Source organism: Porites lutea, chromosome 7 (assembly GCF_958299795.1).
Source record: "Porites lutea chromosome 7, jaPorLute2.1, whole genome shotgun sequence".
Taxonomy (NCBI): domain Eukaryota; kingdom Metazoa; phylum Cnidaria; class Anthozoa; order Scleractinia; family Poritidae; genus Porites; species Porites lutea.
In genome coordinates this window covers 31,159,612-31,186,614 of record NC_133207.1, presented here as the reverse complement: position 1 = coordinate 31,186,614, position 27,003 = coordinate 31,159,612, and the positions used below count along the sequence as shown (strand labels likewise).

The 27,003-nt window shown below is 36.9% G+C and overlaps 2 protein-coding genes across 3 annotated transcripts; one reads left to right on the top strand and one right to left on the bottom strand.

Annotated features, from left to right (window-relative positions):
• Positions 1–617: 617 nt before the first annotated feature.
• On the bottom strand, positions 618–7,993 carry LOC140943570 (uncharacterized). Its single transcript, XM_073392673.1, has 7 exons — positions 7,873–7,993; positions 6,132–6,299; positions 5,524–5,703; positions 5,005–5,092; positions 3,838–4,292; positions 2,751–3,053; positions 618–1,325 (listed from the first exon to the last, which is right to left on the bottom strand). Exons 1-7 carry the CDS (start codon positions 7,901–7,903, stop codon positions 766–768), a joined length of 1,785 nt encoding a protein of 594 aa, XP_073248774.1. The 5' UTR covers positions 7,904–7,993; the 3' UTR covers positions 618–765.
• Positions 6,205–27,003, top strand: LOC140943569 (exportin-1-like). Of its 2 annotated transcripts, none has more exons than XM_073392672.1 (34): positions 6,205–6,343; positions 9,164–9,265; positions 9,349–9,421; positions 9,529–9,590; positions 9,735–9,779; positions 11,210–11,325; positions 11,520–11,585; positions 12,213–12,261; positions 12,429–12,470; positions 12,735–12,812; positions 12,912–12,966; positions 13,207–13,280; positions 13,558–13,689; positions 14,433–14,459; positions 14,651–14,848; positions 15,310–15,351; positions 15,514–15,610; positions 15,732–15,835; positions 16,175–16,252; positions 16,372–16,472; positions 16,765–16,820; positions 17,109–17,188; positions 18,046–18,129; positions 18,548–18,595; positions 18,730–18,816; positions 19,215–19,628; positions 20,585–20,656; positions 20,779–20,854; positions 21,512–21,604; positions 21,843–21,974; positions 22,800–22,909; positions 23,476–23,534; positions 23,956–24,052; positions 25,468–27,003. In XM_073392672.1, exons 2-34 carry the CDS (start codon positions 9,170–9,172, stop codon positions 25,612–25,614), a joined length of 3,090 nt encoding a protein of 1,029 aa, XP_073248773.1. In that variant the 5' UTR covers positions 6,205–6,343; positions 9,164–9,169; the 3' UTR covers positions 25,615–27,003. The 2 variants fall into 2 exon arrangements, with proteins under 2 accessions (XP_073248773.1, XP_073248772.1); XM_073392671.1 differs by lacking the exon at positions 6,205–6,343 and adding an exon at positions 8,811–9,068.

Genomic DNA, 27,003 nt, shown 5'->3' with positions numbered 1-27,003 from the left:
CGGTAGAGCTGCCGAAAGTGCGCACCAAATGCATTTTCCTTGATTTTTGAGAGAGGACTGGGGCGAGTTTTAAAATAGCATGTATGCGAAAGGGGGAAGAAAGTATTAAAAAATCGTTTTTACAGAATTTACATCGAGATATCACATTTAGGACACAATGTGATAAATAAAGCGTTTAAATGAAAATCAAAGTGAATAAGCACAAATTAAACATCCACTATCGAGGTTCTCCGTGGGGAAGTCGAACTCAGCAACACGCGTACTGCTTACGTTATGCACATTCCCACCACATTGAGTCTCACCTCGGCAAAAAACAACCGCAAGCAAAAATTGCAATAGCGTTTCTCTTCGGTCAACTTCATTTTAATAATGTTACTTCACATGCTCTTTTTTACGGAGGCCATCTTGTTATGCGCAGTGTAAAACCAGGAAATCACCTTAAAGAAGTTTTAACCTTGTGAAGTTAACACAGTTTAGTAATTCTGGAATTCATTGCCTTTAGTTGGTAGTTTGAACGACCACGGGTAGAATATCTGGGGAAATATTTATTCCTTTTTTTCAGCCAGAGTAATACTGTTCAATTTATTTAGTGACTTCCAGTGTATACATCTTGATGTTAGCAAGACGGTCAGCCTAAGAGATTGGTTTTTACAAAAACTATTAAAGAAGTCGTTTTACTAATAGTAGTGAATAGTGTCTTTGAAAGTTCATTTACATCGCCTCGCGAGCAACCCAGAAGGACAAGACTTAAATAGAAAAATAATGTTATGTTTCTTCATCTTCCTCGCTATCTTGCGCTGTTTGCTCCTCAGTTTGTTGGATAAACCCCGATAAGTCTATTGTCAAATGAGGTACACCTGCCCCACCCTCTTCTTGGGTCGCCGGCTCCAGGTCCTCCTCGGTCATAGGAAGCTGAATGTGGCCACTGAGAATATGTTGACTGACGACACTCTGCATCATCTGCTCAACATTTGATGGATGTAACACGTGATCTACAACAGAGAGCTCTGATTGGCTGCTTGTCGGTATGATGGCCGCTCCGTCCAACATGGTATGGATAACTGCCTGTTGTGCCACCACAGTTTCTGCGAGTGACACTACATCAGCCGTTGCCTGAGCGAGGTTCTCTTGGTTTGTCATTGCCTCGTCTGTTGCGTGTACCAGAAGTGACATAGTATGTACTGGTGTGGTTTCTATGGAGACCTCCTTGGCTACTATTGGTTGAGCTAACACCATTTGATCTGCAGTAGCCTGAGAGACAATGGTATGGTCAGCCTGGGAGTACACCAGCGCTTGTGAAGAAACTGTCTGCTCATCTTCTTCCCCTAGGAAGAAATATTTAAATAATTTGTTAGTGCACCCTTCCACAGAACAGAGAGCGAGGTCAGGCCTACTTTAACAGGAAAATGATTGTCTTTAATGACAATTTAAGAAAGACAAAATAATATTTGCCACCTCTGAAAGCCACCATTGTGCAAATATTGACCCTTTTATTAAGAATGTACGGTTCATTGAGGCCCTGCCAGGGTAAATTCCGACAAGCGAAATGGCCCAAAAAGTAGCGACAGCGCGTAAAATAAAATCGCGACAAGAGACAGCCTCCCTTGGCCAAATTGCGACAGTGACGGCAAAGCCGACAATAAGCGACAAGCATTTATAAACACCGACACGAGACGTTTTAAAATTCAGACGGGCGACACGGGACCCCCCCCCCCCCCCCCACCCCCTCTGGCAGGGCTTCTTCATTGGCGCTTTTGCCAGAAACCACGCAGTCCAAAGAGCACAAGATTGCACAGATCGACTGTTACTATATGACACTATTTCACATGAGGAAAAGCTTCATTGTTTCCCTTTTGAAAACGCCAGAAAGCCCCTTAAGGGAAAGGCAAAGTGTTTCAACTGATAATTTTGTCATCAATAAATGTGCAGTCGAACCTCTTTAAAACGGACACCGAAGGGACAGAGCGAAGGGTCCGTATTAGAGAGGTGTCCGTATAAAAGAGGTCACTATGATGACGTCACTTTTGACTTCACTTACAGTTTTAAGTGTTCAGGAGCTAAAACCAGGCTCACACTCGCCTTTAAACTGCATTTAAAGTTATAAATTTACAGTACAAAGACACTGTCTTTCAGTAGCATACAACATTGTACATCTCAGCTACAGACAAATTACTGTTTTAAAACGAAACGAGCTGCAGCGCAATGCTGCATGTAAAAAGTTGTAACGTAAGTACAATTCTGAAAGCGTCTTTCGCTATTTTGGAAGTGCACTGAAAAGTAGCTAGAGAACAAAATGTAATATAAAAGATCTTTATGCCATCTGTAGTTATTGAAGTCTTCAAAAAGTCGGCTATGTTCCTCTGTACACCTTTCGCAAATCGTTGTTTGGTATACAGCGACTGGGCTGTTTTATCACCTTGCATAGCCCACCAGCCAGACCAACGGGATTAATACAGATTCACCTGATCGGGACTCGGAATTCACGTGATCACCGCGGTGTCCGTAATAAAGAGGATAAGTTTATATAAATTTCCTCTCTGGCGCCGAGATTTAGTGTCCGTTGTCCGTATTAGAGAGAGTCCATATAAGAAAAAAGAAAATATATGAGAATTTTGTTGGGACACTGGAAACTATCTGTAATAGAGAGGCGTCCGTATTAGAGACGTGTCCGTACCGAGAGGTTCGACTGTACAGTAGGTACCACTAAAGAAAATACAGTTCAAATACTCTGACGGTATCACACACTCTACCTGTTTCATCAATGTTCTCAATTTGTGGCATTATATCTCCTTGATGTTCAACTTGATCATCTCCTTGTACAATCACTGAAGCAGGAAGACTCTTGCTTGGTGTTTTTCTCTTCTTATCTTTGCTGGTGTCTGTGTGCCTTTTCTGATGAGCATTTCTGCTTCCACTCTGACTAAACGTTTTTCCACAGATTTCACAAACGTAAGGCTTCTCACCAGTATGTATGAGTTTGTGCTTCCGTAAACTTGAGTGTTCTGTAAAGGTTCTACCACACCCCTCCACAGGGCAGGAGTAGGGTCTCTCACCTAACAAACAACATTTCTGTTCAATGCCGAGGTACAATCTTGGACAAAATAGATGAAAAATTTAGGACCCCCGGACCCCTAATCAAGGATTGGAAAATGGGACGTTTTGGCTTTTGCACGGCTTCATCCTTGTTTTCAGGGGGTACCCTCCTCTCCCCCATATCAAGGATGGGAAAATAGCACATTTTGGCTTTTGCGTTGCTTAATCCTTGATTTTGAGGGGATGTGGGTTTGCTGTTCCATTTTATTCTGCTCAATATTGTAACTCTTGTACCTCAGATTTCTAACAAAATATTTTACAAAATTTTACTTCTTTCCAAACCTCATCCACTTTACTTGCATAGCCTTGGTCTCAAACAGCAAATGCCATACAAGTAATAATGTTCTTGTGCTTGTTCGTCAGATGTCATTGCATGGGAGGCCAGTGGTGGGGTAGAAAAATGTTGGCTGTCTTCACAGGCTAGTAACAGAGATATGTATGGGACAAAACCAATCCCCACTGCCAAGAAAATGTTTTAAAGAGCACCCCACCCTTAGCCCCTATCACGAGGTCTGGAAAGTGAGAGAGATTAGGTTTGAGCAGAAAACCCTGTTACATCATGTCTTGCGCTCTAATGTATGTCCTGCCTGTTTGGCCAAAAAGTGCTTTATTGTAAAAGTGTAAGTTATACAGCTTCATACCACCTACCTCTCCTCTCTTCGCTGTATGTAGGTGATCTACATTTGAAACATATTGATTTTCAGGTAAATAAAGCTTATTGGTTTTTTTTATCCCTACACTCACCAGTATGTATTCTCATGTGATTTTTCAAATTTCCTTGTGTAGTGAATGACTTCATACAATTTTCCACATTACAGGTATAAGGTCTTTCACCCGTGTGTACTCTCATGTGAACATTGAGTCGCTGTAGCACATAAAAGCTCTTGTTGCAGCCTTCAAATGAGCAGTGATATGGTCTGTCCCCCGTGTGAGTCTTCATGTGGTACTTCATATGTGCTGGCCAAGCAAACACGCGATCACAGCCAGGATGCTGACATTTGAAGGTCCTCTTCCCGCTGTGTGTACACTGGTGATAGCGCAAATAGCCAGATGAGGTAAAATTTCTTCCACAGCCCTCATGGGAGCACGAATATGGCTTTTCTCCGGTGTGTGTGCGTGTGTGATATCTGAGGTGGCCTGCAGTGCTGAATGTCCGTCCACAGTCTGGATATTTACATTCAAACATCCTTGGAAGGTTTCTGTCAGTGGGAATAAAAATATATATTTCCATTAGGATGATGCAGCATTATAAATAAATTAATTTTTCCTATTACAACATTATTGTTTTATACTTTTCTAAATTGAGCCCCTATGGTGCAAATTAAACATCTTGGTTTTGGATTGCACTGTATTAAATGGAATCGATCAAAGCTTTCATAGATTTGATGAAAAACTGTGAACAAAAACCAAAATCTTTGTTGAGGGCTAATCAAAGTGTGTTCTTCACTTAATAAAAATGACAAGTTCACTTTCTCTGCAAAAACCTGTTGCTGACATTAATATCATTGTAATCTTGGATAGGGGTACTGAGTGCACTGTTTAGCAATAGACTGGTCTGGCAGGACAGACTGGATTAATAGTGGAACCTTCTTCATGATCAAGTTCTTGCTAATGGTAAGTGCTGCAGGAAAATACTGAACCACTGTTGTATTAGTCAACTTGACTGGAAGCTTGGATCAGCCATTGCAATAAATCACAAACCTATAAACATCTTATAAATTAGTTTAATTTAATGTTGCAAATGTGTATATTATAGCGAAATACTAATAAATATTGTGGAAGAACTAGAAAACTTAGAGAGATTACTTTACTCTACTTTTATGAGCAGTTAAGTTGTTATTCTCGTTGGACCAAAATAGGTGGGCACACTGCCCTCAACAGCAATCCCTTCAAGTTTCTAGTAGGACTTACTTTGTAGTGTCACGAGACCTGGATAACAGAAGCATGTGATTTTGCTGACCATCCTCAGGACAACTTGAAGTTTGGACAAAGAGCAAACCTGAAAAAAAACTCAATAACATTAAGACCTGTCTCGTAAATATGAATACAATATGCGTTATTGTGGTATCATCTAGTCCTACGGTATAAGGATTTTCATCCTTTTGGCTAATGGTTAGATCCATCATGGTATTGCAGTACCGTTCATTTGCGCTCTCTTGTCTAATACAGGTCAATACAATGTGCACAACAAAACACAGTAAGCTATACTTTAGGGACGTTTGGGAAGCTGTGTGACCCTGAAACCCTGAGCCTATACCAGACCTTGTTAGGGTGAATTTTGCTATCCTAACACTAGACTAAACTAGACTCCCAAAACCTCTCCCTGTCCTAAGGTCAATATGTTACAGAATTTACTGAGGTTGGTGCTTTCTTTTCTATTAAACTGAGTTGAGGGCAAATTAATATCCCACATATGGCAATGTAAAATACCTCCATCATCTGGCTCTGCATCCTTTGTTCTTTGATCATCTAACACTTGTGAGCCACAGTGGATGGCATCTGTGACTATTGTAACACATTGGTTTCCAACATGGCCTGCACTGTCAGCCATGATTTCATTAGGAAGTGACTGTTCTACAGATGGAGAGCAATCCTTACACACCTCTGATGCTAAAATACAAAAATACAATACATTTGCTGGGAAACACTTTGTGACTAGTACTGATTCATCCATTAAAACTATCAACTCACTTTTGAATTTTAGAAACTGTGAACTTGAATCTGATGTTTGTTTAATTTGCCATAAAATGTTGATCTACTGGTAAATCACTCAAGTGTTGAAATCTTTTCATATAAATTATGTAACGTTATTTGTTACAACATCTACTCTGTCTGTGCTCTTCACCAGATGCTCTTTAGTGCAAAGTGTTGTTAGAGACTTGGGTATGACATTATACTCATTTCCTACATTTTATTTATGAGGCACGCATTTGCAGTGTTCGTGAATAGGGATTTTACTCCACATAAAGTGGAAATATCATGAAGTGCCTCTTCATGCTATCCAACCAGAAATATGAATCAGACATTTTAAACATTACCTTGTTTAACAGAGGCTGCATCTGCACCATCATCTGATGGACACACGACGAGAGAATCTGTTTCTTTTGAAAGGCTGATCTCTGAAGAAGCTGAAAAAGCATCTGAACTGATACTTCCTACAGTTTCCTGTTCCTCTAACAAGTCCATCACATAGCAAACAATGGTTACTGAAAAAGAATGAAGTCAGGGCATCTTTTAACTGCCTACCAAGGCATCAGTTGGGATCTCTCTTGTTTAGATTGTTTGCAGTAAAATATAATAATGACGTCTCAGCTCAAAACAGAGAATGACCAGCATGCAGGCTTTGTTTGTATTCACAGCTCAGCCAGGTCAGCAATAATGTAACTCTGTAGGCTAGTTTGAAGAATAACCGGCCCATTAAACATCTGACTCAAAAAAACTGCTCCCACGGTCCAATTTGCATAATAAATCCTGATATCAACGCAGGAGTCAGAGCTGCGGGACACCCGTTTTACTGACTTGGATTTAATTCTTCATCTACTAACCAGGAGGTTGCATGTCGATAATTTTGATACTAATCAATCAACAGATATCTGAAATCAATTAACAGTCAATCATAAATTTTGTGTGATTATCGATTTCTGTTGAAATTGGTGATAGAGTTTGATTTTTATATATTGGCAGATAAAAAGGATCAGAAGCAACATTTCCAACATCAGTTAGCAACATCAGTTCCAAAAGTTTTGTGCCATTATTACATCGGATGAAGGACTTTCTTAAAAGTCTACTTCAGCTTTTGCAACATTTGTTTGAACAGTTTTTTATCTTCATTTGTAAATGAGTAGCATCCATGTGTGTTCGACGAATTGGCACATCCAAATCCTTTTCCTTAAACAGCATTCATGTAAAGTTTGTGTAAAGGCCGTAAATCCTCAACAGATATTCTCCAAAAAGTCTATCAAAATTATTACCTGTCCTGAGAACATTATCTAATGAATCAACAGTTATTGACAAAAATCAAGCACTATTGACTTATCAGCTAGCTTTCCGATGATGAATGATCTATCAACATGTAACATCCTGATCACCAGGCTGTGAGACTGTGGACCCAGCATAATAGAACACGACTGCGGAACTACGGGAGCAATTTTTCAAGTAAGATATTAGGCTGATTTAGCAGAAAAACGGGAATGTCAGTCGAGGACGGCACGCATAAATCAAATATTTGGGTTGACCAATGACAGAGCAGCAAATTGGGCACCAGAAGTCGTGTTTAGTCTGGTTTAGTCCTTTCCATGCGCTTTCCCATTGTCAACTGATGTTCCCATTCTGTGAGGCCCTACCAGGGTAAATTCCGACAAGCAACATGGCCCAAAAAGTTGCAACAGCGCGTAAAATGAAATCGCAACAAGAGAACCTCCCTCGGCCAAATTGCGACAGTGACGGCAAAGCCAACAATAAGCGACAAGCATTTATAAGCACAGACACGAGAAGTTTTAAAATTCAAACGGGCGACATGGGACCCCCACCTGGCAGGGCCTCTTCTGTGGCTAAAACAGCCTACTTTGGGGACCGGGTATCCTGTAATCCCTCCACTTTGTATATTGTAGCTGCCCCCAGTTTCAAATGCCCTGCCCTTTGTTTTCTCACATATTACAACTGACATTCACTGTCACTGAAAGTCAATGCGATGGATTCGGAGCACAATAATTGGGCTTTTATCACAACCATTAGATAAGACAAACAAATTTAGTTATTCATAGGCACAAAAGAACGTACCACCGTGCAAAGGACGGGTTTCGATCAACATTTTCACATTTCCTTACGTTGTTTTTCTACCGAAAATTAAAAGCGACGACTTCACTTTGCGAGTCATCGTGTCCAAACATTTGCTATAGTTTGCTATAATCTGCTCCGCTTATTTTACCACTCTGCTGAGGAAATACACTGTTTGAAATACCTTTCACTGAAACCCCTCAGCTGGTTGTATTTCCCGCTTCTTTTGGTATATTATGGTCTTTTTCTCGTGAAAAAGTATCATGGTTTATCCGCCATTCTTTGTTCTTCCCAGAGCGAGCATTCCCAGCTACCTAAGCGCGCCTTTCACACCTAAAACGGAAGTAGAATCAATAACAGGAAAGTTCCAATGAATGAAACCATAAAACATGATGAAACACACGCAAAAAATGGAAATTATTATCATAAGAATTGTAGGAACTTTTCAAATATAATTTTTTCTAAATAAAAGTAATTGGTTACAAGAGGCGCAACGAGAACAAAACTCACCGGAAGTTCTTTTGTGCAAAGTGCTGTTAGAGACCTGGGTATGAGGTTATTGTCATTTGCTATATTTCATTCATGAGTCATGCACGTGCAGTGTTCGTGAATGGGATTTTACTACACATAAAGCGGAAATGGGCCATTGGACTGCACAGTTTACTATTTTTAACCCCGATTACAAAAACAATATGTGCTCGCGCCTCTTGACGCCTGAACTTATTTTATTTTACGGTCCCCATCAACCGTGCGGTCAAAAGGGAAAATATTTTGTAATTTGGAGATTTAGGAGGCCGAAATTTAAAAAAAAAAGTCATCTAGTTAGATTTAGCAGTAGAAGTTTTCGTGGGAAAAGAAACCGAAAGCTAAGGGGCAGAAAGAGCACCCAAACCTGTTACATCCGGGTTTCTCGGGTGTTATGACTGGTTTAAACCGGGAAAAGCGGTGCAAACTGGCCGCGGTGTTCGTTCAAAATTTGCTATCAGTGTTCACTGAAGTCGAGTATAGTTTTGTTCGTGAATTTCTTCAGTTTATATCCAGAATATATTTATTTTTTCGCGATCTGTGTATTTTCTTCAATGCCTACGGCAATGGCAACCATAGAGCACGCCACGCAGCTGCTGGACTTCTCGCAAAAACTCGATATAACTTTACTAGACTCCGTAGTGTCATGTTTTTACATGGCCCATGGACCTCAGGTTGACAAATTCTTTCGATTGTTTTTATAGTTATTGAAACTATAGGTTTATTTTCGAGACCGTTCTTACCTGAGAATGGTTCTTTTCCTCTTCAGCAACGAATGGCAGACCAGATCTTGACTCAACTGAAGCAGCACCCGGACGCCTGGACTCGAGTAGATACTATTCTCGAATACTCAAACAATCAACAGACCAAGGTACTCTGAACTGGGAATTTGTGGTTGGTTTTTTTTAAGATTTTTTAACTATATATATGTGCGTGTGTTTTTTTTTATTATAGTACTTTGCGTTACAAATACTTGAAGCAGTCATCAAGACGCGATGGAAAATTCTCCCAGCAGAGCAGTGCGAAGGTCAGAAACTTGCTCATACTACTGCACGAGCTAGCATTAATTTGCTATTATTTTGCCATATCTTGGAAAAGTGGCCGATTTCAAATGTCCGCATTATTTCTCCTCAGGAATAAAAAAGTACATTGTTGGTTTGATAATAAAAATTTCTTCTGAAGCTGATATGTTAGAGGTGAATGCTTTGTTTGTAATTTCTGCATGGAAATTAATGTTTGATTGTTTCTTGTGCTTATTAACCATTGTCTGATCGAACGTCTTTTAGACAATTTTGAGGTTTTAGTGAATTAAAGTTGCCTTTATTTTATTTCCTGAACAGAAAGAGAAGACGTACATTGGCAAGTTGAACATGATTTTAGTGGAGGTATGATTTTGATGTCAGTTTCGATTTGAAAGGGAGATTCCCGCCAAAATAGTTCTGTTTGGAATGCGAGGTGCTTTCGGAAGCATTTAGCAAAAAATCGTGTTAGAAAGGTCCCTATGTATGTTATTCGGCATAAATTGTGTGGTATTTTTGCCTGAAAGTCAATTTTGTGTAAATCCTAGGTATTAGTTGTTTAGTTGGCTAAGTACATCGAGTGGGAGTTGCCGCAGGTGTATCGGATTGTTTACAACGTCGTCTAATTTTAGAACTGGCTCTCAGCTATGGGTGCTCATTTTTTACTTGATTTTTTTTTTTGAAATTATGCAAATTGCTCGGTTGAATCGTGTCGAACGTTTTCGGAGATGAAACTTGTTTGGTAAATTAAAATCTCGTACACAACATCTACGTTCAAGCTTTGTTATTGTGCCAACTGGGTCAGGGGAGGTGTAGGTTGGCTCCGTAATTCTGGCGTATGATTTGGCAAGTGTCCATATATTCCAACATAATTTTAAGTATTAATGTTCTTTTGTTTGTTAACAGTCTTGTGCGAGAAGCTTATCTGTTTTGAGTTAATGCACTGCAATAATCAGCATCATTTTGTTTGTCCATTCTATGTATATATAGGCTTGCATTAACGTCATATGTCACACTCAGATTGATTTAATTAAGTTAAGCTTCATCTGCATTTGTATGTTGTGGTGCATTATTTAATCCTTCATTTAAGTTTAATTTCCTTTGTTTCAAACTCATTATTATACATTGCAATACCTAAAGAGTAAGGAAAATAAAATTTTAACCAAGAATAAAATTGGAACCACAGCTTTTTCTGTTTTTTTTTTCAAACATAAATTAAGTCAGTAAACTGTATAAGGTAAACTAGGCAGTGGATTTAACTGTTTCATGACCAAGTGCATCTTAACTCAGTTTTAACTGCTAAAATTTACTTTATTGTGTAAATAATAAACTCTGAAACTATTTAAAAGTTCATTTAAAAAAAAATCGTTTTGCAAATACAGTTTGAAACAAAAATAATAATTACTGTTGTTTCAAAATGTATTTCCAAAAGAAATAACTTGAAGTTTTTTTTTTGCTTCATGTCATCATTCTCAAAAGCTAAGAAATGAACATGCTTCTTAGCTTTTGATAATATGACATGTAGCCATCGAAATGTTACGTTGCTTTTATACGGTAGATATTTGCATATGTCTAATTTTGTTGACCTTCATCTTGTAGCATTTCAATACATGTATATGTTGTGGTTGATTTTTTATCTCAGGTAATTTTTATTTTCCTTTGTTTCAACTTCATTAGTATACATTATGATACCCAAAAACAAAAGAAAAATCTAAATTACCTGAGATAAAAAATTGAACTACAACATTTATCTTTGCCAATGTCAGGCAATAAGAGCATCATACATCTTTTTCTAGATTTTGAAGCATGAGTGGCCAAAGAAGTGGCCAACGTTTGTTGGTGACATAGTGGGTGCAAGTAAAGCAAATGAGTCTCTGTGCCAAAACAACATGGTGATTCTAAAGCTACTCAGGTAACTGTCGTGATAAAGCTGTGGCTCAGATATTAAAATTTACAAGAACTTGTGTTGTGTTGTTTGTTCCGATTTGAAATTGTCTTCATCATTTATGATCCTTGTCAGGCAAACATCCGAAATTTTAATCCACCCCTCCCTCCCCTCATTTTTTACATCAAGGGTGTAAAGTGATCTTCATTTTTTTTCCCCAGTGAAGAGGTTTTTGATTTCTCCAGTGGCCAGATGACTCAAACCAAAGCAAAACACTTGAAAGACAGGTTGGAATGCTTAGACATATCACAATAGTTTGCTTTGAATTGCCTTTTTATATGTTGCAGTTAATTTTTTTTGTTTTTCCTTTGTTTTAAATTCATTAGCATACATTACCATACCCAAAAACAATGGAAAAATAAAAAAAACTGAAGTAAAAAATTAACTACAACATATATATAATTGTCAGGACTTGAAAAACATTGATTTTTGCTCTATCTATGTTGTCAGCAATGAACAGATTGCCTTTTCAGTGTTTAAGTTGTCATTGCTTCAAATCTTGTCGGGAACTTGGGCACTTTTTTGCCATACCATGTTCTTTTTGTGATAGTTGTTACAATTTTCCCTTTTAGTACCAGTCTTACTCAATTGTTTATTTATTAATTTTATTTATCACTGTAGTCTCTTATTGTTGATTTATCGCCATATTTTTTTGCAGCTTAACTGAAATGTTCCATCATTTTCGTGGGCTTTTTTGATTAAAAAAAAGAGCCATTTATCTAGCTCTGTTATAAAAATATCTTAATATAGTGGCATTCTTTTTATTGAATGATTTTTTTTATGCACTAATTATTGCATACTGTAATAATTAGTAGAACAAGTTGTAATAACTGTAACAATTTATCATTTTTCAGTATGTGCAGTGAGTTTTCACAGATATTTACTCTGTGCCAGTTTGTTATGGTGAGTTAAGTCAACAGGCAAAATTTGGCAGCAGTCTGTGGTTTAATTGTGTAAATTTTCATTTATTTGTTAGAGGGGGAGTCTTGATTTTATTTTGTGGCTGCATGTGTGACTAATACTTGTAAATCTTCTCATTTAATATTGCCATATTTGTCCACTTTTTTTAGGAGAACTCTTCAAATGTTACTCTCATAGGTGCAACTTTGGAGGTAGGTGGTCGTTTGTTTAAAGAACGAATTAGTTAAATTGACTGCAATTAATTTTCTTGTTCCTGTAGAGTTTCATTGCACTTAAAACACTGAAAAATAAGCCACTCAGTAAAACATGCTGAGTTTGAAAGTGTTTGGAATTGATGCTGATTTAGCATTTTTTAATTCATGAGTGGTCAAAATATTTCCAATTTTTTTCAAGGACTGTGGAGAGTGTTATATATCTCCTTGATTCCTTATTTATTTTATTTACTTATTTTGCAGACACTTCTGCGTTTTCTCAACTGGATTCCTCTTGGTTACATATTTGAGACCCAGCTTATAAGCACACTTGTTTACAAGGTAACAGAATCATTAACATTTAAGTTTATTTTTGCCGATTTTAAAATCGTGTGATTTATTTCAATGAATTTAAACTAAACAAAATTCTTTCCTCTTCAGTTCCTTAATGTACCTATGTTCAGGAATGTGACCTTAAAATGTCTCACCGAAATTGGTAAGTCACCCAGAGTTTAAGGATAAAAAGCAACTCTAATAAAACATGATGTTTTGGCGATGATATATCACCATTATCAAATGCAAATGAAAGGGACTATGAAACAACATTTAGGGGAAACGAAGATGTGAAACACATCATTAAATTAAGGAGCAAAAGATTGAAATAATTATGAGAGTTGCTTTACATGTAATTTTAGTTAGATTTGCCCTAAATTGGACTTGCATTTTCAAAACACAGCTGGCATTGGTGCTAACCAGTATGATGAGCAGTTTGTGGTGCTGTTTACACTTACAATGGCCCAGTTAAAACAGGTTAGTTTGACTTATCTTATCATCTGATAAATTATTTTAATGACTGTGAAATGTCCTCTCTGGGAATCGGAGAGGTTTCTAATACAGGTCACACTCCACATATCACCATTGCAGGTCAACAACAACATGTTTATTTCTCCTGTAAACAGACAACTAAAAGAATTTACAAGAAATATAATAATTGGGTTGTATAGTAATCAAAGGTACATCTTCAGAGCACTTTTTCATGTGACAATTAGACACAAATGCTTTTTGTCTATATTATCCTTTACTTTAGATGCTTCCCTTGACTATTAACATCAAAGATGCTTATGCAAATGGCAAGGATGATGAACAGAAATTTATTCAGAACCTTAGTCTGTTTCTCTGTACATTCCTAAAGGAGCATGGTCAGTTGGTGGAAAAGAAGGTATTAACCTTTTAAATAGACACAGATTCTCCACACTGTTCTTTGTAGTACATTTCCTTTGGCACTGATGAGGAGAATTGTGAAACAAAATAACTCCTTTTAGCCTGTGGATACCCAGTGGGTATCCCAAGGGTTTTTTGATGGGTTTCGATATGCAAATGCAGGGCTGTTATTGAGAGGCGGGGCCCGGGGATTTCTCCTGGCTACTATGAACACAGCCCCCAGCTACTTTTAAAGGAAAATAAAAGAAAAATGGAACCAAAAGAAACTCCTAGCTGTTTAATTCCCCACTTACTTGTTGTATTTACCCGGCAACTTGAAATCTTAGTGACAACCCTGCAAATGTGTCACTCACTCACTTTGCGTCAACGGAGATCAGTTCTTCAGCTGCGACCTGTACTCACTGCTCGATATGAAAACAACATAGTTCATTGTTGCCGAAGGGCGTCTGAGTTGTGCATTCGCTTATGCATTCTCGTAAGAGAACCCTGGAAATTTATTATTATTATTATTATTATTATTATTATTATTATTACTATTATCATTTTCATTGAAAAAAATATGGGATTCAATGGGATTTGAACCCATCACTGATCACTGCATTAGCACAGCAGTGCTCGACCAATGGAGCTATGAACACCCTCACATTAAGAGCAGGATGATTTGTTGAGTTCATTTTAACTCGTTCATCAATTAAAATTTGTACATTATTTTTATCTCTTTTTTGTTGTTTATTCATGTAGGAGGAACTTCATACTACATTGTTGGAGGTAGGTGTAAAATTTAAACATTAAGGTATCATTTGGTAGCTGAAGCATGAAACAGAATATGTTTTTGTTATTGGATTGAAATGATAATCTTGTAAGTGAGCTAGTTTCATTCTCTTCTTGACAAGAGAGAAAAAGAACATTCCAATTTACTAGTCAAGGATTGTTCACCAACTTTAAGTTTCTTTTTGTAGGCTCTTCATTATCTTGTCCTCATCTCTGAAGTTGAAGAAACAGAAATCTTTAAGATTTGTTTAGAGTACTGGAATGCTCTGGCGTCTGATCTGTATCGTGAGAACCCGTTCCCTTCAAGTACTCCTCTTTTGATTGGCACTTCTCAATCACAGTCAGTCCCACCTAGGAGACAAATGTATCTATCCGTGCTATCTAAAGTAAGTTGGTAAAAATGGTTATCACTTTCATCACCAGAAACTTGGGCACCTTTAAAGTGATTTCTTTTTTGGACAAATGTAAAGTAACGGATTGAATTTTGACACAGCTAGAACAAGTACTTAATATGAGCTGACTGTTCTTTCTACTGTGTTATATTTGCTGGTGTGTTTGTCTTGATGAAGTGTAGGATCACAATATTTAAGTTTTTTATACTATTGAGTTACAGCACCTGTTAGTAGCATCAAGTAAAACTGAAATGTCTTCCAATCATACTCTTAACCTTGATTTTTTGAAAAGGTGTTTGAAGGAGGAAAACGTTGTCCTAAAATTTGATGGAGTTACATCTTTTTGTGTTAAACTTAAAGCAAGGGAACTTATCATTGGAAAGATGGATAAATGAATAGTATTTGGTTATACATGCCTCAAAAATTGATTTGTGTTTGTCTTTTTTTTTGTTAAGGTACGCCTAACAATGATCTCAAGAATGGCAAAGCCAGAGGAGGTAGGGATGGAATCTTAAGTACAGTGGAATTTGTACTTGATAATATAATGCTCAACTTCTGTAAGTTCTATGAGACCCTGCATTTTAATGCATAACCTACAAAATAGTTTACACTGACCAAGTTCAGCTGGATTTGAATTTGATTCATCTTTGACTTTGTAGGTGTTGGTGGTCGAAAATGACCAAGGTGAAGTTGTCAGAGAGTTTATGAAGGACACAGATGCTATCAATTTGTACAAGAACATGAGAGAAACTTTGGGTAAGTGTTATCATTGGAATGGCTAAATCTGTAAACCTCATTAAGAATTCCTTGACTGGAGGCTTTGTAGAATGCATAATGCATGTTTTTCTTGATAATTTTGTTTTGCCTTTTGCTGTAGTGTACTTGACACATTTGGATTACCAGGATACCGAGAGAATCATGACAGAGAAGCTTCAGAATCAAGTCAATGGAACTGAATGGTCCTGGAAGAATCTTAACACGGTATGTTTGTGATGAAAATGTTGCTGCTGTTTGAGATTTCTTCTTTTCGTTGATTATGGCACCATTTGCCAGCTATTTACCAGCTATAAATATACTATCAATATTACTGATAAATTTCTAAGAAACAGTTCGAAAATCCATAGAAAAAGGGAGACCAAGGCCCACAACCCAACCCTTCTGTGACAGTTGAGATACTTTTCATCAATGTTCTATATTTAGACATATTTATTTCTAATCAGTCATTTGCTTGGCCCTGATAGTAATACTACTGACAGAAAATACACTAATTTTATTTTACTTTTTTCTAATATTAACTGAATGATTGTGTTGTATTTTAAGTTGTGCTGGGCAGTTGGATCAATCAGTGGAGCTATGCACGAAGAGGATGAAAAGAGATTCCTGGTGACTGTTATCAAGGTATACTGAATCTTAAACATGACTTTGCACTTTTGCCTCATAATTGGTTTCTTCACTTTGTTTATTACTGATTATCATTTGTATTCAGTAGCCACTAATTGATTAATTCTGTTCCTCAGGATCTTCTTGGTCTGTGTGAAATTAAACGTGGCAAGGACAACAAAGCAATAATTGCATCAAACATAATGTATATAGTGGGGCAATATCCCAGATTTTTAAGGTAAAATAGTAATAATCATTTTCTTTTTTCTCTTTTTCTGATAAATCGTAGTTTGTATCATGAGGGTTTACTTACTAATTTCTTGTACCATATACCAATACTTACATTTCAACAAGATATGTATTTTAACAGCTGTAATGAACTGTATGTTTCAATTTTCATTTATGTTTGAAATCATGATACAAAATATCAGATGTTTCTTCCTCCCCATATATGCTTCAGTCTGAAGTAGTTTGAGTCTTCAGAGTGAGTACATGAAGAAATGTTAGTGATGTTGGTTGTAATTTTCTAGGGCTCACTGGAAGTTTTTGAAGACTGTAGTGAACAAGCTGTTCGAGTTTATGCATGGTATGTTTACTTATTCTTTTGTACAATTAAAACTGTGCCTTGATGCTGTGGCAAGTAGATGAGGAGAACGTTTTATTTTTCTTCAAGAATTAAGTTCTCCGTGGAGAATCTCTTTCTGTCAAATATATATCTCCTTTTCAGTATATAACGGTATATGTACCTTTTCAGTAAATCTTTCTAAATACACAGCAGGCCCATTTGTTAGCAACCTTAGAATATAGTTATTGACTTTGAGATCAAATCAAAATGTGAGGTGAATGTATTATAATTTTTTCTTTATTTTATTAGAAACACATGATGGTGTTCAAGACATGGCTTGTGATACATTCATCAAAATTGCTCAGAAATGCAGAAGACATTTTGTACAGGTAAACAAGTAGAACTTAAAAACATTATTAGATTATAATTAGGTCCTGCCAAGCTGTGTATCTTAATATTAGTTAACTTTTTATATGAATTTCTGTAACAGCAATAGTACTGTAGTAGTAGTAGTAGTAGTAGTAGTAGCAGTAGCAGTAGCAGTAGCAGTAGCAGTAGCAGTAGCAGTAGCAGTAGCAGTAGCAGTAGCAGTAGCAGTAGCAGTAGCAGTAGCAGTAGCAGTAGCAGTAGCAGTAGCAGTAGTAGTAGTAGTAGTAGTAGTAGTAGTAGTAGTAGTAGTAGTAGTAGTAGTAGTATAAGAAATTTTAGTATTAGTTTAGTAATTTAATATACGGTTTTTGTATGTGTCAACACGCCCCCTGTGGAAAATGGGGCTAGTGTGTTTCTCTTGTAATTTGAATTTTTAAATAAAGTATCACCTACCTACCTACCTAGACATTGCATGGTCTTTTGAAAAGTAAAAACCCTCACCCGGTTGTTGAGCATCAGTCTCCCAAACATGAGGTCACAGGTTCAAACCCCAGCTGAATAAACAACCAGGGTCATGAAAATTCTGGTAAGGTGGCACCAGCTGTGATAAGATCTGTCTCAGTTCTGATGATTGAGTCTATGGGCATTGATGTCAAGCCACTGGAACCCACGCTGCTGTTTGAGAAGAGTGTGGATGTAGACTCTGTTGCTGTGGTCTGTTGGTCTCTTGTAAGGGGAGGGGACTACTTGACCTTGGTGGCTTCACAATGTTACAGTGACCCTGCTAAGAATTGGCAAATCCAAATAAAATTTAATAAAACATAATAAAAAACATTATTATCTGACTAGTTAATTTGAGTTGAATTTTATTCCCCAGGTTCAAGTAGGAGAAGTTATGCCCTTCATAGAGGAGATATTAAATAATACGCAGTCTATCATCTGTGATCTTCAACCCCAGCAGGTAACATTTTTTTTTCACAAAGTGCTAGCAAAGTAATTAAATCCTTTTCAATATGCTTCTCTGAATTCATTGTTGAAGAACCTGAACACTTCTTAGGTGTCTTTTGATAATGCCAGCAAAATAGAATGTTTTAATTCTTGTGTACATGTATAATAAGAAGGGCTGAAGATCTCAAGTACCACAAATAAGCTCATGGTAACTATAAAATCATACCAAATAATTTTGTGTTTTGTAACTTATGTCTATATGGAAGCTTTGATCCCTCGTGTGCTGTTCTAAATTAGCCTGGCTTAGTACATCAGGTAGAGTCAAAACACTGTTATACTTGTGGCAGCTATGTGTGATTGTCAAAGCACAATAACTATTTATCCAAAAACCGATCTTTTTACTCATGAGTTTTTTTTTTTCATTTTGTTAGGTCCATACTTTTTATGAGGCTGTTGGCTACATGATCAGTGCACAAACAGTAAGTTTTTTTCTTCATAATTCATGTACTGCATGTATAGCAATCAATGTAATGTTGCTGGGAGCCTGTGATTTTGATTAATTTACTGACAGGAAGTATAGGACATGACATTTGTTTCCATTTTTTAAATTCAGGATTCAGTTGTCATGGAGAGATTGATTGAGAAGTACATGTCACTTCCAAACCAAGCTTGGGACAATATTGTGAAAGAAGCAACAAGGGTAAGCAATTTTCAATGTGTTAAGAAAATCTAGTAACCTTTCAAAGCCAAAAACTGTGCATGAAAAGTTACACTCACCCGTACTTGCTTTTTCCCGTTTGCCACTTAAAAAAAGAGAGAACCTGGGGCAAGTTGACTTTTGCAAAGACTTGTGGGAATATTACCGAGAATACTTTGGTCAGTTATCGTCCAATGTTTTTTCACTGTCCCCATTAACAGCCACAGAAGTCTGAGAAAATTAGCTCGGTCCATTTTCCGTCTCATTTATGAAGTGGCAAATAGCTCTTACTTTTTTGAAATGATTCAGTGCGTTTAAAAATGCACTTCCAAAATACATTTCTTTAACATGTGTTTGAGTAATTTTTATTAAGTCACTCTGCTTTTATTTTTTTTCTACAGAATATTGACCATCTAAGAGAAATTGAAGTTGTTAAACAGTTAGGAAACATTCTGAAAACAAATGTCAGAGGATGCAAGTCTGTGGGTCATCCTTTTGTTACCCAGCTGGGCAGAATATACTTGGACATGCTCAATGTATACCGCTGTCTCAGTGAAAACATTTCTGTTGCGATAGCCGAGAATGGTGAGATAGTTACAAAACAGCCTCTTATCAGAGCTATGAGAACTGTAAAAACAGAAACACTTAGACTCATATCCACATGGGTAAGCAAGTCAAATGATGCTAAGCTTGTCTGTGACAACTTCATTCCTCCTTTATTGGATGCTGTGCTGGGAGATTATCAAAGAAATGTGCCAAATGCCAGAGAACCTGAAGTCCTAAACACTATGGCAACATTCGTCAACAAGCTTGAGGTTTGTATTGACCTGTTCCTTGTATTGTTTTTTTTAACCTGCGTGTAGGGTTGCTGTGCTCAATGCTCAACAGACATTTGGCTTGAAGTGAAGTTTTGGTGTCAGTCTCTTTTCCTCTACAAAGGCTCCTGTCTTCCAATAGAAAATAATTATTGTAAGGGAACTGTGGATGATGGGAATAAGGAAAAGCAATCATCTCCTGCAAGCTTTCGGTTTTCCTCTCCCATCCTCCCTGCAATACAAGAGGCCTCTGCAAAAGAGATAGGGTGTCAGTCCTGAAACTATGGCCCCAAGGACAATAATTAATATATTAACAGACAGCTTTAGATTTGAGGACAAGTATGAGATTTAAGGCATCCCGGAAAGCTTCGTTTTACTTTTTTTCACCAAAAAAGTTAGCAGGGTTATTTATACTAAAGTAGGCTCCCTCCTGGTAGCAAAATGGTAAAACTTCTTACTTGTTCTCGCTACTACAGTAATTATTCTTGCTAAATCCCTTTGTAGAATGACAACAGCTGTCTTGTTTTCCCGCCAAAATGACACTGGCTCACGCGCGTGCAATAATTAATTTTGAGAAAATCTTGTACTTGTAGTCATCCTCGTCTTCAAATCTAAAGCTCTCTAATGTTAGCAGCTCTGAACCATGAAAGCCACTAAGCTTAAAAAATGCTCCATGTTCTTATCACTCTGTGCCCATTCACTAAGGAGAGTCATAAATTCCTGATGTGTGCATGCATTTTTTCCTTGGCCATGTAGAACTAATACAATGCAAAAACTGTTCTTGTCTTTTTCTACTTGTTTTTCAAGCTGAGATTCACAGTTTAACCTTGTTCTTGTCTATGGTTATGGCTTTTTTAGAAAAGACAAAATATTAGGATAAAACAGTTTTAGTATTTTTCTCAAGTCCATAACACCTACTGAAAATGTTTTATAATAGAATTCTTTCCAATTTTCAGAGGAATGTAACAGAACATGTTCCAAAAATATTTGATGCAGTGTTCGAGTGCACACTAGAAATGATCAACAAGGTCAGTATGCAAATTTACTTTACTTCTACCAGGTACAGTGAGTGTTTCACTGCCTTGTGGTACATTCATATTGTGTTCTGTTCAATTTGAATATAACAGTGCAAAGGTTTCTCTTTTTTTAGAACTTTGAAGAATTTCCTGAACACAGAACAAACTTTTTCCTTCTTCTTCAAGCTGTTGTGCAGCACTGTTTCCAGGGTAAGTTATGCAATAAAATATTATATTCCACAGTATATGACTGTACTACTTTTGCACCGCATGCTCAGTACTTTAAAATTTGTAATGCATAAGACAAAATCTTATTGTGTTGTCAACAATTTCGTCTGGGAAATGTGATTAGACCTGGTGAAATGCTGACCAGTTCGGTGAAGGAATAACTTTGCAAAAAAAAGGTTGTTTCTGGCAGGCAACAGTAGAGGGATATTCAATAGTGAGAAAAAACCTACAATTTGGCATTCGCTCCTTTGTTCACAGAAACAAAGAATTTTCAATGGTGCATTTTGTTTCTCTCATGATGCAAAAGGTGGTGACTTGACTCTCTGATGTTTTGTCTTGAAAAGAAGTGAAAAACAAACAAATGTGGGTTAATGTTCTGTGAATATACTTGAAAGGCCATGTGCAAATATTTAGGCCGTTTTGAGCAAAAAAGTCTAAATTTGACCAAAGATGGTTTCAATTGCATCTTGCACTGCTCGTGTTATTGCTCCTGATCTGTGACAGCATTTTTTAACTCTCTCTATAACTTTACCAAAAAAAACAATTTTCTCTTTCTGTTTATTCCTTCCCTCCTCCAACCCTGGCCCCTTACAGTTTACATAGCTCAAAAGTGTTTATTTATTTATCATATTTCCACAGCACTGTTATCTATTCCTGCTCAGCAGTTCAAGCTGGTTCTGGATTCTATAGTCTGGGCATTCAAGCACACCATGAGAAATGTTGCTGATATTGGTATGAAGGAGTTCTATGCATCAACCCTCCAAGTTAAAGTTTTTGCTTGGTCGCCATTTGGCCATTAACTCTTTTGGTTTACGGAGACTTTTTTTACAAATCAAGTCGCCAGCTCCAAAATTTTAGGCGCCATGGCGACCAAACTGGTCACAACTTGGAGGGTTGTGCATACATGCATATTGCTCTTAGATTAAGTAATCATCAAATTATTGGTTTTTAACATGTTGACTCTTTGTAGGCCTCCATATTCTTTACTCCTTGTTGAAGAGTCTAGAACAAGAAACAGCAGTACAGAGCTTCTATCAGACGTACTACATGATGATTGTACAACATGTTTTGTCAGTAGTCACAGATACATCACATACAGCTGGTTAGTATGAGAAAAATGATTATTTTTTGTAATCAATGACACAGATGGCTCAGAAGAAAAAATTTGAGTACTCCAAATATGCAGGGTTTGTACAAGTCTTGAAATTGCCCAACAATTTTCCAGTCCTGGAAAAATTCCGGAAAATAGAGATAAAGGTTTTTTGAAAGTTACAATAAGTGCTTTACAAGTTAATTTTTTTTTTGTGCCGGCCAAATCTTATTTAATCTCGCCTGTATGTTTGCAGTGTGCATCATGGAAAAAGTTTTTTGTTCCTTCATTTTTTTAAGGTCTCTATTGATCACCTTTTTGATAACCTTGAGTCTGGATCTAAAAATCTGTATGAACCCTGAATAGGTGTATGACCTCCTATGACCTTCTGGTTACTAGCCCAGATGCTCTACCACTAAGCTACAGGAGACTTGTGGGAGCTTTTAAGGCCACTAAAATGGCAATTTGTGCTTATGCATTACGATAAAGATGTGATAGTGACTTTGAAGCCTTTGCTGCTAATAGTCAAGTGCCTTTTGGTGCAAGATGCTTATTACTTTTGTTCAGATTTAGCTAAAATTTTCACAGTTAAAAAGACCACTAAAAGACGTGCTTTCTAAGAGCATAAAAATTTGCCCTCCTCTTACAGATATACGAGTAAGGCTCCGAAATTACTGGCCCTACTCAACCAACTTTATTTGTTTATTGTACTTTTTTAAAAATCCTGGGCATTTACAGTTGAGTAGGAGGGTTTTAAAGAAGTCTTTAATTCTTTTGGGAATTTGCTTTACCAAACCTCAGTCATAATAAAAAACAACTCTGTTTTCCTTTCTGTAGGTCTAACAATGCATGCCACCATCTTGGCCCACATGTTCAGTCTAGTTGAGACAAACAAAGTGTCAGAGCCTCTTTTTCCTGCAGGAAGTGTGCAGTACCCCTCTAATCAGGTATTTGACATCATAATACTTCACTGTCCAATAACCACCTTATATCTAGTAACAATGAACAGAGCTAAGCTTTCCGCATTTTTTTACATACAGTCAACTCTCTTTAAAACAGACACCGTTGTGACAGGCACTAAGTAGCCATCTTAGCTAGATGTTCATCTTGTAGAGAGTCAAATAAAGGAAGTAAAGAAAGGCAGGGACCAAGGTGTCCATTAAGAGAGAGCCGACTGTAATAATTTGATTCAGAACCTTTTTGCTAAGCAAAGGAAATAATGAAAATGTATTGTGTCCAAGGCCCACTGTTACATTTTTGGCCCTGATTATCTAACACAAATCTTAAAACCTGATCTTTGTGTGAATAACAACTAAAGGTTAAGTTTTAAAAAATTTAGGTAATTTAACTGTAGGAAAGTTCAGCATTCCTAAAAGTAAAAAAGATTCCTTCAAGTTTCTCCGCACAGAAATGCTTGAATTGGATAGACTTACTTGTTACGTTTTTATTTTTTTCTAAATGATTAAAGAAAGATAAGTGTTTGATTTCTTATCTGGATTGTTATGTCTCGTAGGCTTATGTCCAAGAGTACATTGCTAATCTTCTGAAGCAAGCATTTCCACATTTGCAAGAGTGAGTTGGCTTTGTTTGTCCTGAATACCTCTTATTTGCATAATTTATACTTTGGTGTCAGGTTAATTCTTACCCTCTTGTTGTTGCCCTAATGTAACAAAAAGGTGTATCGAAAGCTAGCGTTTGGCTTCTTTGGGACTTGGAACTTGTAGAGGATCTCAGACACTGTTGTTCTAGGCAATCATTTTACGGGAGTAATTTTGGGAATGTTAGGGATGATACTGCCTGTTGACAGGGGAGAAAATCTCTTTTACTGTTCCAAACATGCTTCTTATAATAAGAGAGTTTTTCAGAGGCAAAAAGATGAGTTACCCTCATTGTTTCTCAATATTATTATGAGCTCTATTTGGAGAAGTTGAACTTCACTTGTTTTTCCTTTTTGTATTTGGATGAAATTGTGATGTGATTATTCTATGTTCAGTGCACAGATTAAACTGACAGTTCAGGGACTGTTTGACCTAAACCAAGACATCCCAGCCTTCAAAGAACATTTACGAGATTTCATGGTACAAATCAAGGTTAGTATATTAGCCCTTCATGTATGAAATGTACTTAATTATGAAAAATGTCGAGTTCATTTTTTGATACTAAAATACAAATAGTTTTCCATTGAAGCTTCTGAATTCAGGGTTCTGTTTGAAAAATTCAGACATTTTTTGAAGTAGGTGTTATAAATAAGCTCCTGCCAGGTTTTCATTGAATTGATGATAAAAGCAAGTAGAGCTGTTGTGGCTCCTGTAACTGCTGTGTTTTATTGAAAGCTCCCCAGTGCAAAAAGGTTCCATGGAATGTGCTCCTAGGTAATATCAATTTTAGATTCTCCGTTTGTGGCACAAACAAACACAAGGCAACAGAAAGGAAAATTTAAAAGTTTATCAAAAGTCACTTACATTCTGTAAGGCTTTTTTTGTTGCACCTTACGATCTTCTTTTCAGACTCAAAAAGTTAGAACCAAACCACATCACAGGTGTTCATTATTAACCCTTATGGGAATGCATTTTTATAAATAACTGATATAAAATTATTAAATGAAATAATTGGGTGAATCCAGAAAATATTAACCCCCCCTTGCCCTCGGAAATTCCAAAATGCTTATCCCCCCCTTGCCCTCCGAATTCCAAAATCACTAACCCCTCTCTCCTCCGGAATTTTCCACTTTTGTTTCAGACCCTTTGGAATTCCTGTTCGTCTGCCTAAATCTTCAAACGAACGAGAAACTTGCACTTTTTCCCTCTGCAAAAGAATTCTGTTCATAAACAGTTTTGAATTAAACAGCGCATCAAAAGGCACGCTGTCGGATTTTACTACCTACATGTTGGCGTGAAAATCGGCGTGAAATACAAAATCTGTCAGGCGTTCTATTTGGAAACGAGAGACTGGCGCGAGTTTTCAGCACGCAACAACACATCGTCGATCGACAATCGGCGAGAAACACCGACTTGGTTATATTTTTATTAATCAGTTGACTAATTCATCAACTTTAAGGCCTCTTCGATGTGGAGCTTGCTGCACAAACCATCTGCTTACCCATCTGCATGAACGCATACTTCTTCCGTGGTCGGTTCGTGCTTCATTTACAAACTAGGAATGTTAACAGGTCAGCGATTTCAAGCGGAGCTTTCGCCGTCTTTCCTCTGGAAATTCACTGAATTCAGAGCTGAAACACCCCCCCCCCCCCCCCTCCCATGCCTTTGGAATTCCAAACTGCGTTACCCCCCCACGTCTTCGGAATTCCAGTCCAAGAAACCCCCCCTCTCCCTCGGAATTCCAAGATGCCGCCCGTGGTATGGTATGGATATTTTCTGGAATCACCCATTGCGAATTAAATTTTAAATAATAATTAAAATTAATCAATTAGTAGTGTTAATATTTGAAAACAAAATTGCACAATTTAGTATGTAAGCTAAGGGAAATGATTTCCTTTCTGTTTCAGGAGTTCAGATCAGAGGATGTGAGCGACTTGTATTTGGAAGAACGAGAACAGCAACTTACTTCTGCGCAGGAAGAAAAACGAAAGGTTCAGCTCTCAGTGCCTGGAATAGTTAACCCTCACGACATGCCAGAAGAAATGCAAGATTAATATTTATTCTTAGTTTTTAGTTCATAATATTATGTATTAATTATTAATAGGTAGAAATTTTGTTCAAAAGGAGGATTAGTTTATCCATCTACATGTGACATGTATTTTTGTACTTCTTGTGTTTGTAAGGTCAGCTAGCTGGCAAAGACATCAGCAAGTTGAGTTAATCTAGAGGTTTTTATATAATTATTTTGCAAAGAGATGCAATGTTGTATTCAGCAACAGTGCATTCATGATATATTGTTCTGTCATAAAGTTTCTCTCAGGTTCAACTGTTTGCAGAGTTGTATTATTTCTTGTTGGTAGACTTAGAATCCAACACTAACTTGTCTTGTACAGACCTTGTTACTTTTAAAATCAGTAGTACCCACCCCTCATCGTGGAGTTAGACTGTAATATTTTGGTACAATTTATTTACCCTTCCCACTATCAAATATAAAGTGTTCTATTGGAAAGTGTGGAATATAAATTAAAGACGAGTAATGTATTTTATATTATTTTATATTGAAATGTAGAAGTTTTGAGCAATAAGTAATTTAATTGCTGTACATTTCTACTGCTATTCAGCAGAGTTTACATGAAGCTCAATCTTGGAGATCGAAAGATTTATGGTTCCATGGATACAGTGGTGTTCGTTACAGAAACACTAACATACATAAATGTTGTGGTTGGAATTATGTTGTCTTGGTTCAAATTTTATTTCCCTTTGTTACAAGAATAGTCATTATCGTACATAAATGCAAATTATGCATAAAAACAAAGGAAAGTAAAACAGGGAACCAAGAATTTAATTGAACAACAACTTAAACATGCCTTACTTACCAGTAACATTAAAGTAGTATTCTTCAAGTTCTTATTATTTCTCGTTTCAGTTCGTTGTCACTTAGTTGTGGCCTTTAGTCTTGCACTTTTAGTTAGTTCTACTGTATTTTCATGATTTGCATTCTCCATTAAACAGTGAAGATTCAGCCTATATTAAATACAAGGTCATCATATATTGTATGCGTTAATTTGCAGTGGTATTCAGACGTAATAAGTAACCATTGGCTATAGGAATTCAACTGATTTGAGTAATTTTGTTATTTATATTGTCAAAACTACTGTATGGTAAACTTTTCTTTCGGCAAATAGGGAATTTTAAAGCAGTCTGACTAAAAATGTAATGTGAATGGCTAGACTTGATTACCCTTTGCAGTCTTAACCTGTCAACTTTAAGAATGAAACTTAGATGTATTTATCTGTTTGATTTAAAGTGATTTATAATTTATATAAATTTGTTATCAAGTTTAATATAAACCGATTTTGTAAGTTCAATTTTACACTATACAAACATACAATCATGTGAACATATCACAAGCATGTTGTCACAATAAAGGCAAGTTTAAACGA

Coding starts and splice junctions, on each gene's coding strand:
- LOC140943570 (XM_073392673.1), bottom strand. CDS start 7,903: ATGTTGATCGAAACCCGTCCTTTGCACGGTG. Junction 5,704..6,131: donor TGCAGCCTCTGTTAAACAAG/GTAATGTTTAAA, acceptor TTTGTATTTTAG/CATCAGAGGTGTGTAAGGAT. Junction 5,093..5,523: donor TGCAGAGCCAGATGATGGAG/GTATTTTACATT, acceptor GTTTTTTTTCAG/GTTTGCTCTTTGTCCAAACT.
- LOC140943569 (XM_073392671.1), top strand. CDS start 8,949: ATGCCTACGGCAATGGCAACCATAGAGCACGCCACGCAGCTGCTGGAC. Junction 15,611..15,731: donor GAACATGAGAGAAACTTTGG/GTAAGTGTTATC, acceptor CTTTTGCTGTAG/TGTACTTGACACATTTGGAT. Junction 17,189..18,045: donor GCAGAAGACATTTTGTACAG/GTAAACAAGTAG, acceptor TTTATTCCCCAG/GTTCAAGTAGGAGAAGTTAT.